Here is a 15,627-nt window from a genome sequence, read left to right on the forward strand (position 1 = left end):
TTAATGTCTTGGCTGCAGTCCCCATCTGCGGTGATCTTGGAGCCCAGGAAAATAAAATCTGTCACTACCTCCATTTCTTCCCCATCTATTTGCCAGGAATTGAGAGGGCCAGATGCCATGATCTTAGTTTTTTTAATGTTGAGTTTCAAGACAACTTTTGCAATCTCCTCCTTCACCCGCATCAAGAGGCTCTTTAGTTCCTCTTTGCTTTCTGCCATTAGAGTGGTAATCATCTGCATATCTGAGATTGTTGATATTTCTCCCGGCAAATTATTTTTCTAACAGTTACATGATGGTTGTCTTGTCTGTGAATCTTCCCCAATATCATTCCCATACACCTTAACTGTGAGCAACAAAAAGGAGTAAAAGGCGAAAGATTTATACGATCTGAAGAGAAAACACTTAAAGCAGGGATCTCCAACCTTGGCAACTTTAAGACTTGTGGCCTTCAACTTCAAAGCTGGCTGAGGAATTCTGGGAATTAAAGTCCACAAGTCTTAAAGTTGCCAAGATTGGAGACCCCTGACTTAAAGCATTAGAAATGATATTATGTTATGAAGATTAACTAACTTTTTTTTCTTTGTTGATTATGGTTTACTATAAAGAGTTATAAATTTATAAATAGTTGAACATTTTATGAATTGTTTTGAATTGCAAATCTATGAATGACTTTAATGTTTGATAAGTAGTATATATAAAATTTTACAAATATTAATTTTGATAATGATTGATTTGGAAATAAAGGGTTTAATTTAGAGAGGGGAAAGAGGAAAGTTGATAAATGATTAGAATTCAGGTCAAAGGGTAAGATTAGATATACAACATAAATAAAGGAAAGGAAATGAAATGAAAATGAGAGAGAAAAGGAAAGAAATATACTATGTAAACATACAAAATATGCTGGAAGAGAACTAAAAGTTGTATAAGTTGTTCAGAAAAAAAATGTATTTTACGTTTGTGTGTGTGTTAAAAAAATAATTTTTTTTTATAACAAACAAAAAGGAGTAATTTCTGGGCCTGGCCTTAATGTCAGAACTCCATGCGAGATAACATTTTTCACATCTGGATGTCCTGCCCCATGGATAGGAAATCGTTCCTGCTCTTCTACCACATAAATAAACATGATTTAAGATGGTCTACATCCAAAGGGGTCATTTCTAGACCACCCACCGGGGGCGGGGGGGCATCCGTGGCTATGGGTTTTTTTCCCCTCAGGTTCAAATCTGCAAGTTGAAAGCTGGTTTGTTTACATGCCTCAATCTCTCACGGTAAATCAGCTAACGGAAAGAAGAAGGCTACTCACTTGTTAGCAACCGCTTGCATGAACTCATCCAGCAAGTCATCGTACTGTTTCCCACGAACTCGCTTATGCTTGAGGCCAATGTAGAGCGGGTCATTCAGGAGCGCCTAAAATAGAGGAAGAGAAAACAAACAATGTCTACTTAAACAGCAGTGGGATATTTTTCTCCTGCCGGCTAGAACTGTTATTTCCTGCATTAGCAGGAAAATTGATGATTTATCTTCAGTTCGGGCAGTTCACCGCAAATAAAATTCAAAATTCAAACATTGTTATCTTTTCCAATAGAATAGAATAACGGAGTTGGAAGGGACCTTGGAGGTCTTCTAGTCCGACCCCTGCTTAGGCAGGAAACCCTACACCACTTCAGACAAACGGTTATCCAACCTCTTCTTAAAAACTTCCAATGTTGGAGCATTCACAACTTCTGGAGGCAAGTTGCTCCACTGTCTTGTCTATTGTTATGCTATGTTAAGATATGTCCATTGTTCTAACTGTCAGGAAATTTCTCCTTAGTTCTAAGTTGCTTCTCTCCTTGATTAGTTTCCACCCGTTGCTTCTTGTCCTGCCCGCAGGTGCTCTGGCAAATAGCTTCACTCCAGAGGTGGTATTCAGCAGGTTCTGACCAGTTCTGGAGAACCAGTAGCGTAAATTTTAAGTAGTTCGGAAAACTGGTAAATATCACCTCTGACTAGCCCTGCCAGTCCAAATTTCGAAGTCACAGAAACCTGGGAGCTAAGATAAACCATAAGCCAGAGGTTGACAAGATTAGCTCAGACAAGCACCTAGGATTTGCATTTCCTTTTTTGCCTATAGAGCCAGCTATGACCTCTACATAACCCCTACATGACCTGATAGGAATCTGACAACAGCCAATAGAATATTAAAGGACATGTTCTTGCACAGGAACAGGAAGCTCAAATACAAAGCCCAAAGAAGGTATAACTCACCCCCCCACACTCTCAACTCCATTTTGTCAGCTGCCTAGAATCACATGTGGTTGGTGGTTCTGCTTCATCAATAAACCTTTCTTTCCAATCAGCCTCCATGTTGTTTCTAACATCTTTCTCCCAGCTTGGAACTGAACCAGATGGATTTGCCTTCCAACAGCATCTTTAAAGCAGCTGCATCTTCCTGGGAGCATTTAGAGCAATTGCAGAAGGCAGCTTTGGAGCATTATGTAGCATAGTATTTTTTTCAAACTTGGGCAACTTTAAGATGTATGGACTTCAACTTCCGGAATTCCTCAGTTGGGGGAATAATAATAATAACAACAACAACAACAACAACAGAGTTGGAAGGGACCTTGGAGGTCTTCTAGTCCAACCCCCTGCCCAGGCAGGAAACCCTACACCATTTTGGACAAATGGTTATCCAACATTTTCTTAAAAATTTCCAGCGTTGGAGCATTTACAACTTCTGCAGGCAAGTTGTTTCACTGATTAATTGTTCTAACTGTCAGGAAATTTCTCCTTAGTTCTAAGTTGCTTCTTTCTTTGATCAGTTTCCACCCATTGCTTCTTGTTCTACCCTCAGGTGCTTTGGAGAATAGCTTGACTCCCTCTTCTTTGTGGCAACCCCTGAGATATTGGAACACTGCTATCATGTCTCCCCTAGTCCTTTTTTTTATTAAACTAGACATACCCAGTTCCTGCAGCTGTTCTTCATATGTTTTAGCCTCCAGTCCCCTAATCATCTTTGTTGCTCTTCTCTGTACTCTTTCTAGAGTCTCAACCTCTTTTTTATTATGGGAGGTGAAGTCCACACATCTTCAATTTGTCTAGTTTGGAAAAAAAAAAACCCACTGACATAGGGCTTGTCTGCACCATCTTAAAGCAGCTGTGTCTTTCTCCACGAATATGCAGCAGCTGGTTGATGTCCTAATTTGGTATTCATAAGCAGAAATAATATTCAAAGACAAGGGGTGTAGTTTCAGAATAATATTCCTGCAAAAAGTCCATACAGATTCTCAGTCATCCAGGTCATGGTTGTCCCAAAAGTGGTTTTTCAGGAGGCAACTGGACTTTCTCGTTTTTTTTTCTTTTGAAGACATTTTGCTTCTCATTCAAGAAGCTTCTTCAGCTCTGACAGGAGAGTGGGGAATGGAAAGATCTGCAAGGAATATAAATCCTTCCATTCCCCACTGTCCTGTCAGAGCCGAAGAAGCTTCTTGGATGAGAAGCGAAATGTCTTCAAAAAAAACAAAACCTGAGAAAGTCCAGTTGCCTCCTGGAAAATCACCTTTGGGACAATATTCCTGCAAATTTAGCGCTGTGCTAGCAACATCTGGATAGAGATGAGCTTTAAAGTGATGCAGGCAGAGATCATTCATGCTTTAAAACATTTTTTTAGCGCATCTGAACTAAAGTCTACAAAAGGACCCTTGCATAGGTCTTTGGAGACTCAAGATGTTGTAGGATGTAGTGCAGAGCCATATTAACAGCATCATCTGTTGATCTATTTGCTCGGTATGCAAATTGCAAGGGTCTAAGAGCGGATTCGTGATGGTTTTCAGGTAGGAAAGCACTAGCCTTTCAAAGGTTTTCATGACTACAGATGTTAGAGCAACTGGTCTGTAGTCATTCAGTTCCTTGATGGTGGGCTTCTTCGGCACTGGGATGATGGTAGAGCGTTTGAAGCAAGAAGGAACATAGCACATCTCTAGTGATTTATTGAAAATATGGGTGAAGATGGGGGCCAATTGGTCAGCACAGACTTTTAAGCAAGAAGGAGTTATCTTGTCTGGGCCTGGAGCTTTTCCTGGCTTTTGTCTGTGAAATAGGTCCTGCACTTCCTTTTCTGTGATCACTAGGGGTTGTGAACCCAATGAAATGGGGTCAGTTGTAGGAGGCTTGGCTGTTGTTGGTGTGTCTGAGATGGGGGTTGTGGAGATAGGTGGCTGTAGTTTCCTTTCAAACCTGCAGTAAAACTCATTCAGGTCATCTGCCAGTTGTTGATTACCTTCAGCCTGGGAAGGAGGTTTGCCATAGCCGGTGATATTTTTAAGAGTTTTCCACATGTTTGCTGGTTCATTTGCTGAAAATTGATTCTTTAGCTTTTCAGAGTAGCTTCTTTTTGCTGCTCTTATCTCCCTTGTTAGTGCATTTCTGGCCTGATTGTACAGCATTTTATCACCTTTTCTGTAGGCTTCCTCTTTGGAGCTGCTTAAGTTTAGGTGTAAACCAAGGTTTGTTATTACTGTGTATTCGCAAGTTCCTTGTAGGTACACATAGGTCTTCACAGAAGCTGACATATGATGTTACAGTATCTGTGAGTTCATCCAGGTCTGCAGAGGTATCTTTAAAAATATTCCAATCAGTGCAGTCAAAACATGCCTGTAGCTTTCCTCCGTCCAGGTTTTCACTGATTTAATTATTGGTTTTATGGCTTTAAGTCTTTGCCTGTAAGCAGGTACAAGGTGAATCATGCAATGATCAGAGTGTCCTACAGCTGCACGTGGTAAAGACCGATAGGCATCTTTTAGTGTTGTGTAGCAGTGGTCTAGAGTATTCTTGCCTCTGGTGGGACAATTGACATGCTGAAAGTATTTTGGTAGTTCTTTCCTTAAGTTTGCCTTGTTTAGATCTCCCAAAACAATGGCCAGTGAATCAGGGTGTTTGGCTTCAGCCTCCATGATTTGGTCAGCTAGAGTTCGTAATGCCTCGTTTACACAGGCTTGTGGTGGGACATAAACAGCAATTAGAAGAAATGAGGAAAATTCACGAGGCGAATAGTAAGGTTTGCAGTTGATAATTAGAGTCTCTAAATTGTTGTCACAGAATTTGTAAATTATGTTAAAATCTTGACACCAGGTTGAATTAATATATAGGCATAAGCCTCCTTTCTTTTACCAGATGTTTCTGGAATCCTGTCTGATCGCTCAATTTGAAATCCTGGAATGTTCAGGCTGCTATTTTCAATTGATTCATTTAACCAGGTTTCAGAGAAGCATAAGACTGCTGAATTGCGAAAATCAGAACAGTATTTGTTTAAGAGGAGTATATCATCCATCTTATTTGCAAGTGAGCGATATTTGTTAGGAAAATTGAAGGCAGAGGAGTTTTAGTGCAGTTCTTAGCTTGATTAAGATCCCAGATCTTACCTCTTTCCTTCGTTTCTGTCGTTTGGTTTTTTTAGTAATCCATGGCTCCGTGGGAATTGCCTCCTCCTGTGTTAGAATCTCCTCCGTGTTTGTAAAGACAGGCGGGGGTGAGATTAAAGAAAGCTGCTCCTTAAAGAAATGTTCCTTAATTTTTAGCAGATGGTCTCGTGAGTAGGAAATCCGTAGTGAGTCACAGAGAACAATTAGAAATAAAGAAACAATTAGAGAGCATTTCACCGAGGCAGCCTTCGTCGGCGCCATCTAGCATATTAAAGGACATGTTCTTGCACAGGAACAGGAAGCTCAAATACAAAGCCCAAAGAAGGTATAACTCACCCCCCACCACTCTCAACTCCATTTTGTCAGCTGCCTAGAATCACATGTGGTTGGTGGTTCTGCTTCATCAATAAACCTTTCTTTCCAATCAGCCTCCATATTGTTTCTAACATCTTTCTCCCAGCTTGGAACTGAACCAGATGGATTTGCCTTCCAACAGCATCTTTAAAGCAGCTGCATCTTCCTGGGAGCATTTAGAGCAATTGCAGAAGGCAGCTTTGGAGCATTATGTAGCATAGTATTTTTTTTCAAACTTGGGCAACTTTAAGATGTATGGACTTCAACTTCCGGAATTCCCCAGTTGGGGGAATAATAATAATAATAACAACAACAACAACAACAACAACAGAGTTGGAAGGGACCTTGGAGGTCTTCTAGTCCAATCCCCTGCCCAGGCAGGAAACCCTACACCATTTCAGACAAATGGTTATCCAACATTTTCTTAAAAATTTCCAGTGTTGGAGCATTCACAACTTTTGCAGGCAAGTTGTTCCACTGATTAATTGTTCTCACTGTCAGGAAAACAGTGTTCTAAGTTGCATCTCTCCTTGATTAGTTTCCACCCATTGCTTCTTGTTCTACCCTCAGGTGCTTTGGAGAATAGCTTGACTCCCTCTTCTTTGTGGCAACCCCTGAGATATTGGAACACTGCTATCATGTCTCCCCTGGTCCTTCTTTTTATTAAACTAGACATACCGAGTTCCTGCAACCGTTCTTCATATGTTTTAGCCTCCAGTCCCCTAATCATCTTGGTTGCTCTTCTCTGCACTCTTTCTAGAGTCTCAACATCTTTTTTATTCTGGGAGGTGAAGTCCACACATCTTCAATTTGTCTAGTTTGGGAAAAAACAACAACCACTGACATAGGCCTGTCTGCACCATCTTAAAGCAGCTGTGTCTTTCCCCACGAACATGCAGCAGCTGGTTGATGTCCTAATTTGGTATTCATAAGCAGAAATGATATTCAAAGACAAGGGGTGTAGTTTCAGAATAATATTCCTGCAAAAAGTCCGTACAGATTCTCAGTCATCCAGGTCATGGTTGTCCCAAAAGTGCTTTTTCAGGAGGCAACTGGACTTTCTCGTGGTTTTTTTTTTAAAGACATTTCGCTTCTCATTCAAGAAGCTTCTTCAGCTCTGACAGGACAGTGGGGAATGGAAAGATCTGTAAGGAATATAAATCCTTCCATTCCCCACTGTCCTGTCAGAGCCGAAGAAGCTTCTTGGATGAGAAGCGAAATGTCTTCAAAAGAAAAAAAAACACGAGAAAGTCCAGTTGCCTCCTGGAAAATCACCTTTGGGACAATATTCCTGCAAGCTGAGCGCTATGCTAGCAACATCTGGATAGAGATGAGCTTTAAAGTGATGCAGGCAGAGATCATTCATGCTTTAAAACCTTTTTTAGAGCATCTGAACTCCTGCACTAAAGATGAACTACAAAGAGGTCCTTCATGGGGAAGTAGAGAAGGAGTAGGAGAGGAGAGAAGAAAGGAGGGAGGAAGAAAGGAGGGAGGGAAAGGAGGGAGAGGAGAAGAAAGGATTGCTGTGAAAGGGAAAAGATGAAATGGAAGAAAGGCAACCCCGAATATATTTGAATATATTAGGATAAAAATTGAAAGTGTTTAAAAAAAAAAGAATGAAAGAGAATGAACACGAATAAAAATGGAGAAATTAGAACTTGAGGTCGAAAGAAGATGTGACTTAATAAAATGAGCAAGGAAATATTAGCAAATGAATAAAAACTATGAAAAAAGAATTTTTTTGGCAAAAACTGTAACTAAGTAAATATATTTCAAAATATTGAATTGTATAAGATATGATATGGCCAATATTCATGTATGTATGTAGGGGAGGGGAAACTAAAAAATCAATAAAAACTTGTTATTAAAAAAAAAAAGAGGTCCTTTATTTCATTAAAGATGCCCTTTAGGTGTATTTATTTGCCACTTCGGTCCTTTGACTTTTACCATACAAATGCCACCGTTTAATGCATAGTCTTTTCACGTTCCTACCTAAAATACGAAAACGGGAATTGTCTTTGTGAAATGTACCGTTTGATTTGAGAGATATTGATTAGAAGATACGGTTGTTTTGTAATGCTTTTCTTGATGTCGCTTTTTTTTCTTTGCAAAGCAATTCAAACTTTTAATCCTTATTATTCACTTCTTTCAGGTTTGCTCCTTTTTGAGGCTGGTTCTTTTATGTTTTTTTACTGAGAAAATATGGTCAGTCTGTGTACGATCCTTCTGACTTCTGTGTAAATAAAAGAGCTCCCTCACAAAGCGAGGCAAAAAATGTGCCTCTCTGTTAGAGAGTAATATGAACCCCCTGTTCAGATTTCAGCTGAACAATGAAACTGTGGCAATATTATTGTTGTGGTCCGTCAGCAGCCCAAGGAGCTGGCAACGGAGTTGGACAGCGATGAGGCTGAGGTGAGGCCAGGGCCATTGGGAAGTGAGGTGCGGATTCCAGAGCCTCCAGAGCCTGATAGTAGTGAGGCAGAGGAATAGGAGGAGCCTGTTCCTAATGCACCACATGAGAAGAGCTGCCAGAAGGCAAGAGCAGCTCAAGCAGAGAGGACAACTCAGGAGTAGGGCCAAGAGATGATTGGCCCCTCCAGTAAGGCTTAAAATAGATCAGCAGTTTGAGCTTTGCTGGAAAACAATGTTGGTAGCTTTGTCTTCTGCTTCGTCTACATCTTGGATTTATTTTTGTGACTTCTTAACAATTTTTTTTATTTGAATTTATATCCTGCCCTTCTCCGAAGACTCAGGGCGGCTTACAATGTGTCAAGCCATAGTCTTCATCCATTTGTATATTATATACAAAGTCAACTTAACTGCCCCCAACAATCTGGGTCCTCATTTTACCTACCTTATAAAGGATGGAAGGCTGAGTCAACCTTGGGCCTGGTGGGACTTGAACCTGCAGTAATTGCAAGCAGCTGTGTTAATAACAGACAGACTTAGTCCGTTGAGCCACCAGAGGCCCTAACATTTGCCAAGAAAGGCCTTTGGCAGTTTGCCTAATTGGACCAAGGTTTGCGATAGGAATTTGTGTTGGGAGGATTTTTTTTTAATTTGAGTTGAACGACGCTGGGAATGAAGTAATTCTCAGCCGTTTGAATAAAATTTGTTTGTTTTTTCACGGACTGAGTTTCCTACTACCTACTTGGGCCTGGGTCACAACAATTATCCTTCCATGCACTTCATGCCTCTCCATTGCTTTCCTACCTGGAATAATAAGAGCAGGCTATTAGCAATTTACTAGATAAGACCAACCTTTGACCGTGCAGGAGGGACAGGCACTGATGATGTTACCTAGTTGGGTAATGAAACGTCTACACACACACAAAAAAAACACCAAGCTCAGAGAGTGCCAAGGACCCAATAGAACAAGGGTGTCAAACATGTGACGACACATTGTCGTCACGTGACATATCACAACTTTCCCCCCCTTTGCTAAACCAGGGGGTGGGCGTGGCCAACGCGTGACACATCCGGCCCATGGGCCATGAATTTGACACCCTTGCAATAGAAGATAATATTTGGAATTCAGGGTTGAACTGTGAGGTTTTGGTGCTCTCTCAGCTTGGTTGCTTTCCTTACTCAACATCATCAGTGCAATGATGATGTTACCTAGTTGGGTAATGAAATGTCTACAAGAAACAAAAACCAAGCTCAGGGAATACCAAGGACCCAACAGATTTTCATTAGTGTCAAATTTTAAATATGAAGAATGTCTGCTTAAAAGAACTGCTTCGATCCGAGCTCAGTTTCCATTGCAGGTAGTCCTCGAGTTATGACCACAACTGAACCCAAAATTTGTTGCTAATCAATATTAGCAAGATGTTAAGTGAGTATTGTCTCATTTTACGACCGTACCTGTCACAGTTGTTAAGTGAACATGGCAGTTGTTAAATTAGTAACACAGTCGTTAAAGTGAAACGCTTCCCCATCCTGAATTTGTTTGTCAGATTGGCAAAAAAAAAAAAAGAGGGAATTACAGGAACACAGGACACTGCAACCATTATAAATAGGTTGCCAAGTGTCCAAATTTTGATTAAGCGCGAATGAGGATGCTGCAATGGTCCTAAGCATGAAAAAATGGTCATAAATCATTTGATTAAATAAATTTGATTAAATAAATCGCATTTTTTCAGTGCTGTTGTAACTTCGGTGAATGGTCCCTAAATGAATAATTTTTAAGTCCTGTATGCAGTGGTGGGATTCAGCCAGTTCGCACCACTTCGGGAGAACCGGTTGTTAACTTTCTGAGCAGTTTGGCAAACTGGTTGTTGGAAGAAATCATTAGGGCAGAGAACCGGTTGTTAAATTACTTGAATCCCACCACTGCCTGTATGTCGCATTGACTCAAAACCAGAGTCGTTCTTATTGGGGATCCTACCAGAGAAAATCAGTAAAGAAAATATTTATTTGATTATACAGGTAATTACCGCAGCAAGAATAGTTTTTGCGCAAAATTAGAAAGCAGAGAAAATAGGAGAAATTATTAGAAAAAATTTAGATTGTGCAGAAGTGAACAGATTGATGATTAAAGAAAGAGAGGATTCAGAATATTTTAAGATATGGGATAAATTTTACCCTTGGTTAGAAGAAAGGTACAGATAAATGGAGGTAGGGACAGATTTTATTTTCCTGGGCTCCAAGATCACCGCAGATGGGGACTGCAGCCAAGAAATTAAAAGACGCTTGCTCCTGGGGAGGAAAGCTATGGCAAATCTAGACAGCGTACTAAAAAGCAGAGACATCACCCTGCCAACAAAAGTGCGTATAGTCAAGGCTATGGTTTTCCCAGTTGCAATGTATGGCTGTGAAAGTTGGACCATAAGGAAGGCTGAGCGCCAAAGAATTGAGGCCTTTGGACTCTGGTGCTGGAGAAAACTCCTGCGAGTCCCTTGGACTGCAAGACGAACAAACAAGTCAGTCCTAGAGGAGATCAACCCTGACTGCTCTTTAGACGGCCAGATCCTGAAGAGGAAACTGAAATACTTTGGCCACCTAATGAGAAGGAAGAACTCACTGGAGAAGAGCCTAATGCTGGGAATGATTGAGGGCAAAAGAAGAAAGGGACGGCAGAGAACGAGGTGGCTGGATGGAGTGACTGAAGTAGTAGGCATGAGTTTAAATGGACTCCAGAGGATGGTAGAGGGCAGGAAGGTCTGGAGGAACGTTGTCCATGGGGCCGCAATGGGTCGGATACGACTTCGCAACTAACAACAACAACACAGATAAGCAATGGATAATTATGTAAGAAAATGATAATCTGTGGAAAAATGGTCATAGTTTAAATTGAAGTGAAGAAAGAAGAAACAATAAAAAGATGGAGCCGGGAAGAAAACACCGAGACATCACACGGAGGAATTACTGATGTCTTAAATGTATGTTTGTCTATAAAATAAAAAACTTAAAAATAAAAAGTATGTCAGTGTTCCAGAAAAACTCCCAACTCCAAGTAAAAACTTGATATGCGAGAACTGCCAGATGCTTTGTCCACGTGTCAACTATGCTCAAATCAACCAAAGGATGGAGAGTGATGGACACCGAAGCCCTGTCCATCACCTTGCCTCATTTGATTGACGCATACACACCCAAGCCCCAGATACCGCCCCACCAGGCCTTGCCTTGTAATCCCAGTCTATGTACACAGACACATAATTCATACTTTTGAAGGAAATATTATTTTTTCCAAGAGAGCCATAACTCCGGCCATTAACTAATGATTCATAGGAAGCACTTTTAGTTTAGCTCGGTGGGAAACAGAAATCTGGACCGCATACTGGAAACAGAAGCAGATGCAAAGAGCAGGGGACAATTAAACAGGCTGGATGACTAAGAGGAAAGAGATTTGGGTCTCAATCAATAGGCTGATTCAGCCGCACCGAAAACGGGGGACGTGAAAACATCTTTCCAAGTGACACATTGTTCCCACAGTGCTTTCTCGCTGACATTTCACATCATTTTGTTCGTTGTTTTCCCAAACAACGAAAGGCACAGCTGTGCTTCTCCACCAGGAAGCATAGAAGGGGATTCCCTGGATTGAAAGTCAAAGGTCCTCTCCACTATGACATCCACTGAAGAAATAGGCTAGGGTTTTGTTTTTTTTAACACTAGTAAGGTAAAGGTTCCCCTCACACATATGTGCTACTCGTTCCCGACTCTAGGGGGCAGTGCTCATCTCTGTTTCAATGCCGGAGAGCCAGCGCTGTCCGAAGATATCTCCATGATCATGTGGCCGGCATGACCCAATGCCAAAGGCGCACGGAACGCTGTTACCTTCCCACTAAAGGTGGTCCCTATTTTTTCTACTTGCATTTTTTACCTGCTTTCGAACTGTTAGGTTGGTAGAAGCTGGGACAAGTAACGGGAGCTCACCCCATTACACAGCAGCACTAGGGATTCAAACCGCTGAATTGCCAACCTTTCGATCGACAAGCTCAGCGTCTTAGCCACTGAGCCTTTTTAATACTACCAGCTCAGTGGTGGGTTTCAATTTTTTTTATTACCGGTTCTGTGGGTGTGGCTTGGTGGGCGTGGCAGGGTAAGGATACTGTAAAATCTCCATTCCCTCCTGATCAGCTGGGACTCAGGAGGCAGAGAATAGATGGGGGCGGGGCCAATCAGAATTTTTACTACCGGTTCTCCGAACGACTCAAAATTTCTGCTACCAGTTCTCCAGAACTGGCCAGAACCTGCTGAATACCACCTCTGTACCAGCTGCCTAATTTGACAAAACCCTCGCATTGATTAAGGGGACTTAGTCTTGCAATCAATGCAGGAAGTTAGTAAATATTCCGCAATCTCCCAAAGGTACTTTTTTCCCCAAGAGGCAACAGGACTTTCTGGTTTTTTTTCTCTGAAAACGTTTTGCTTCTCATCCAAGAAGCTTCTTCAACTCTGACTGGATGGTGGGGAATGGAAGAATTTATATTCCTTGCGGATAGCAGCTGGCCATTTGCAGTTTTTTTTAAGAGTCATTGAGGCCACTTGGAGATTTTTCTGTGTCCTCAGGGTCACCTGTGTAGTGCAAATAGTTCCTGTAGTTTGCAATTGTTTTCCTCTCTTCGGAAATCCGTCCATGCCCCTACACCATTCCAAGGGTGATCATCCCAAACTGTATAGCTAAAAGTCTGTAGAGATTCTCAGTCATCCAGGTCATGGTGGTCCCAAAGGTGCTTTTTTAAAAAGAGGCGACTGGACTGTCTGGTTTTTCTCTGAAGATGTTTTGCTTCTCATCCAAGAAACTTCTTCAGCTCTGACTGGATGGTGGGGAATGGAAGAATTTATATTCCTTGCGGATAGCAGCTGGCCATTTGCAGTTTTTTTTAAGAGTCATTGAGGCCACTTGGAGATTTTTCTGTGTCCTCAGGGTCACCTGTGTAGTGCAAATAGTTCCTGTAGTTTGCAATTGTTTTCCTCTCTTGATCGTCCATGCCCCTACACCATTCCAAGGGTGATCATCCCAAACTGTATAGCTAAAAGTCTGTAGAGATTCTCAGTCATCCAGGTCATGGTGGTCCCAAAGGTGCTTTTTTAAAAAGAGGCGACTGGACTGTCTGGTTTTTCTCTGAAGATGTTTTGCTTTTCATCCAAGAAGCTTCTTCAGCTCTGACTGGATGATACTTATTAACAGCTTTGAGTTCTGTTCTTAAATTGGAATTTTCTTTGCGCAGTCCCTTCTTCATAATAACCTGAACTGTTTTTAAACATTTCTGAGAAAAATGAGAATAAGCTATTAAGAAAACTGGATGACCTTGTCAATTACGGCGATTCACTGTTTCATTTCGTGCTTTGGGAAAATGGCCTTTGATTCTTACAAGTACCTAATTTTCTGCTTTCTGCTGCTCAAAACAGAGACAAGAACATGTCGGTTTATTTTCGTTGAAAGTTGCAAAAGTAGAAGTTCTTCTTATCCAGCTGGAATTCTTCTTTGAATCTGTTGAAGGTTGAACTGGAAGGCGACCTGAATTTATTGACTTTCACAGGATCTGCTAAAATGTTAGCATGTGGATCTCACGCAGAGACAGATCAAATCTACCAGGTAGATTAAGGAAATAAAATATGGTGTGGAGAACTTGAATAGAACAACCTCCTTCAACTTGTCCACCAGATGTTGTGGGCTTCAGCTCCCATACTTTCGGCTGAAGAGGAACTATCTCCCAAGACTAAATATCGTGAAATAGCCAACAATACTTCCAGGAAAAAGTATTCATTTGTGAAACACAGTATTACTTTGTAGAATTTATTGCTGCAGATGGAAAGACCACAAATCTAGATTTCCTTCCTTCCTTCCTTCCTTCCTTCCTTCCTTCCTTCCTTCCTTCCTTCCTTCCTTCCTTCCTTCCTTCCTTCCTTCCTATCCCACCTTTATTATTTTCACAAGACGGCAAACATATCCAACATACTTTCTTCCTCCTATTTCCCCCACAGCAACAACCCTGTGAGATAAATTGTGCCGAAAGAGAGGGACTGGCCCAAGGTCATCCAACTGGTTTTCATGGCTAATGCAGGACTTAAACTGTTGGAATACATGTTGGAATGTATTTTGCATTGAAACAACTACAGCAAGTATTCAGTCAGGAGATGACAGTGTTTACAACTTTGGATCTATGGTATATATCTATGTTCTTTTGCTCTAAAGTAGAATTTCCCTGTTTCCTGTTACAGTTAAACAGTTGAGCAGGAAAGCACATGGTGACTGTACTCTTTGTTTTGTGGTGCTATGTATAAATAAAATTTCTAACACGAACTCACAGTCTCTTGCTTTCTAGCTGAGAGTGCCTTAACCACGAAACCAAACTGAGGATTTTCCAAATTCATGGCGGATTAGTCTAGAAAGAGCTGTGAGTCATTATAAATGATGTGATGAATGAACTATCAGCAATAATGGAATGACTGGGGCCTATCACAATGAATTAGTGGCTTGCAAAATCCCTTCAAGTAGGGAAGATTAAATTCTCCTTTTTATCTAAAGTTCAAAGGAATCTTAAAGGGCAAAACTGGAGTCTTTTTAATACTCGGGGAGATGTTGGGTAAAGGAAAAATGGATGAATTAAGTGTTTAAGACCTGAGACATCATTCCTCTAAGGAATAACAGCCTTAGGACACAAATGGGGCATTTCTGTCCCACACATGTAGGCCTACCTCCCATCTTGCTGGCTCCCCACAGGTCTTCTGTCTGCTTCCCACCCAGCTGGGTCCCCCATATGGGAGGGCTAGATCAGGATCAGGAAGGAGAACCAACTGATCACCCTGTGGCCTCTATATAGTATAGGGCCGTGGGTGGCTCAGGCTGTAAGATAGCCTGTTATTAAAACACAGCTGCTTGCAATTACTGCAGGCTCGAGTCCCACCAGGCCCAAGGTTGACTCAGCCTTCCATCCTTTATAAGGTAGGTAAAATGAGGACCCAGATTGTTGGGGGGGCAATAAGTTGACTTTGTGAATATACAAATAGAATGAGACTATTGCCTTACACACTGTAAGCCGCCCTGAGTCTTCGGAGAAGGGCGGGATATAAATGTAAATAAAAAAAAAATAGTAGAGAAAACTAATTTTAAATATATATCCAGTTTTGAAATTCTGAGAGATATTCCAGCTGACACTGTTTCTAATTTTTCTTACTAGAGGGTGTTGAGACCATGTAAGCTATTGGTGAGATCTCTGGAGAAAAAGCTTGCTAGAATCGTAATAAAAATTGGATTGTGGCTCCAAACAAAATCGCAATTATTTCATTTTGCGTAAGTCACAACACTCAGCCTTTTTGCTTTGTCATCTTACTGTTTTAACCAGTAAGCTACCAACGGTTTTTTTTTTAAAGCACTTTATTTTAACGAAGAGCATTTTGTTAGCTAAATTGATCACATCAAATAGCA

General features: G+C 41.1%; 1 protein-coding gene across 3 annotated transcripts in view; it reads right to left on the reverse strand.

Moving 5' to 3' along the window:
- Positions 1-15,627, reverse strand: part of ME3 (malic enzyme 3) — a 170,310-nt gene that overhangs the window by 58,970 nt on the left and 95,713 nt on the right. For all 3 annotated transcript variants that reach the window (XM_058186518.1, XM_058186519.1, XM_058186517.1), the window contains one exon: positions 1,304-1,407. In XM_058186518.1, coding sequence (XP_058042501.1) covers positions 1,304-1,407 — 104 coding nt within the window. The remainder of the gene's footprint in view (positions 1-1,303; positions 1,408-15,627) is intronic.

Source organism: Ahaetulla prasina, chromosome 5 (genome assembly GCF_028640845.1).
Source record: "Ahaetulla prasina isolate Xishuangbanna chromosome 5, ASM2864084v1, whole genome shotgun sequence".
Taxonomy (NCBI): domain Eukaryota; kingdom Metazoa; phylum Chordata; class Lepidosauria; order Squamata; family Colubridae; genus Ahaetulla; species Ahaetulla prasina.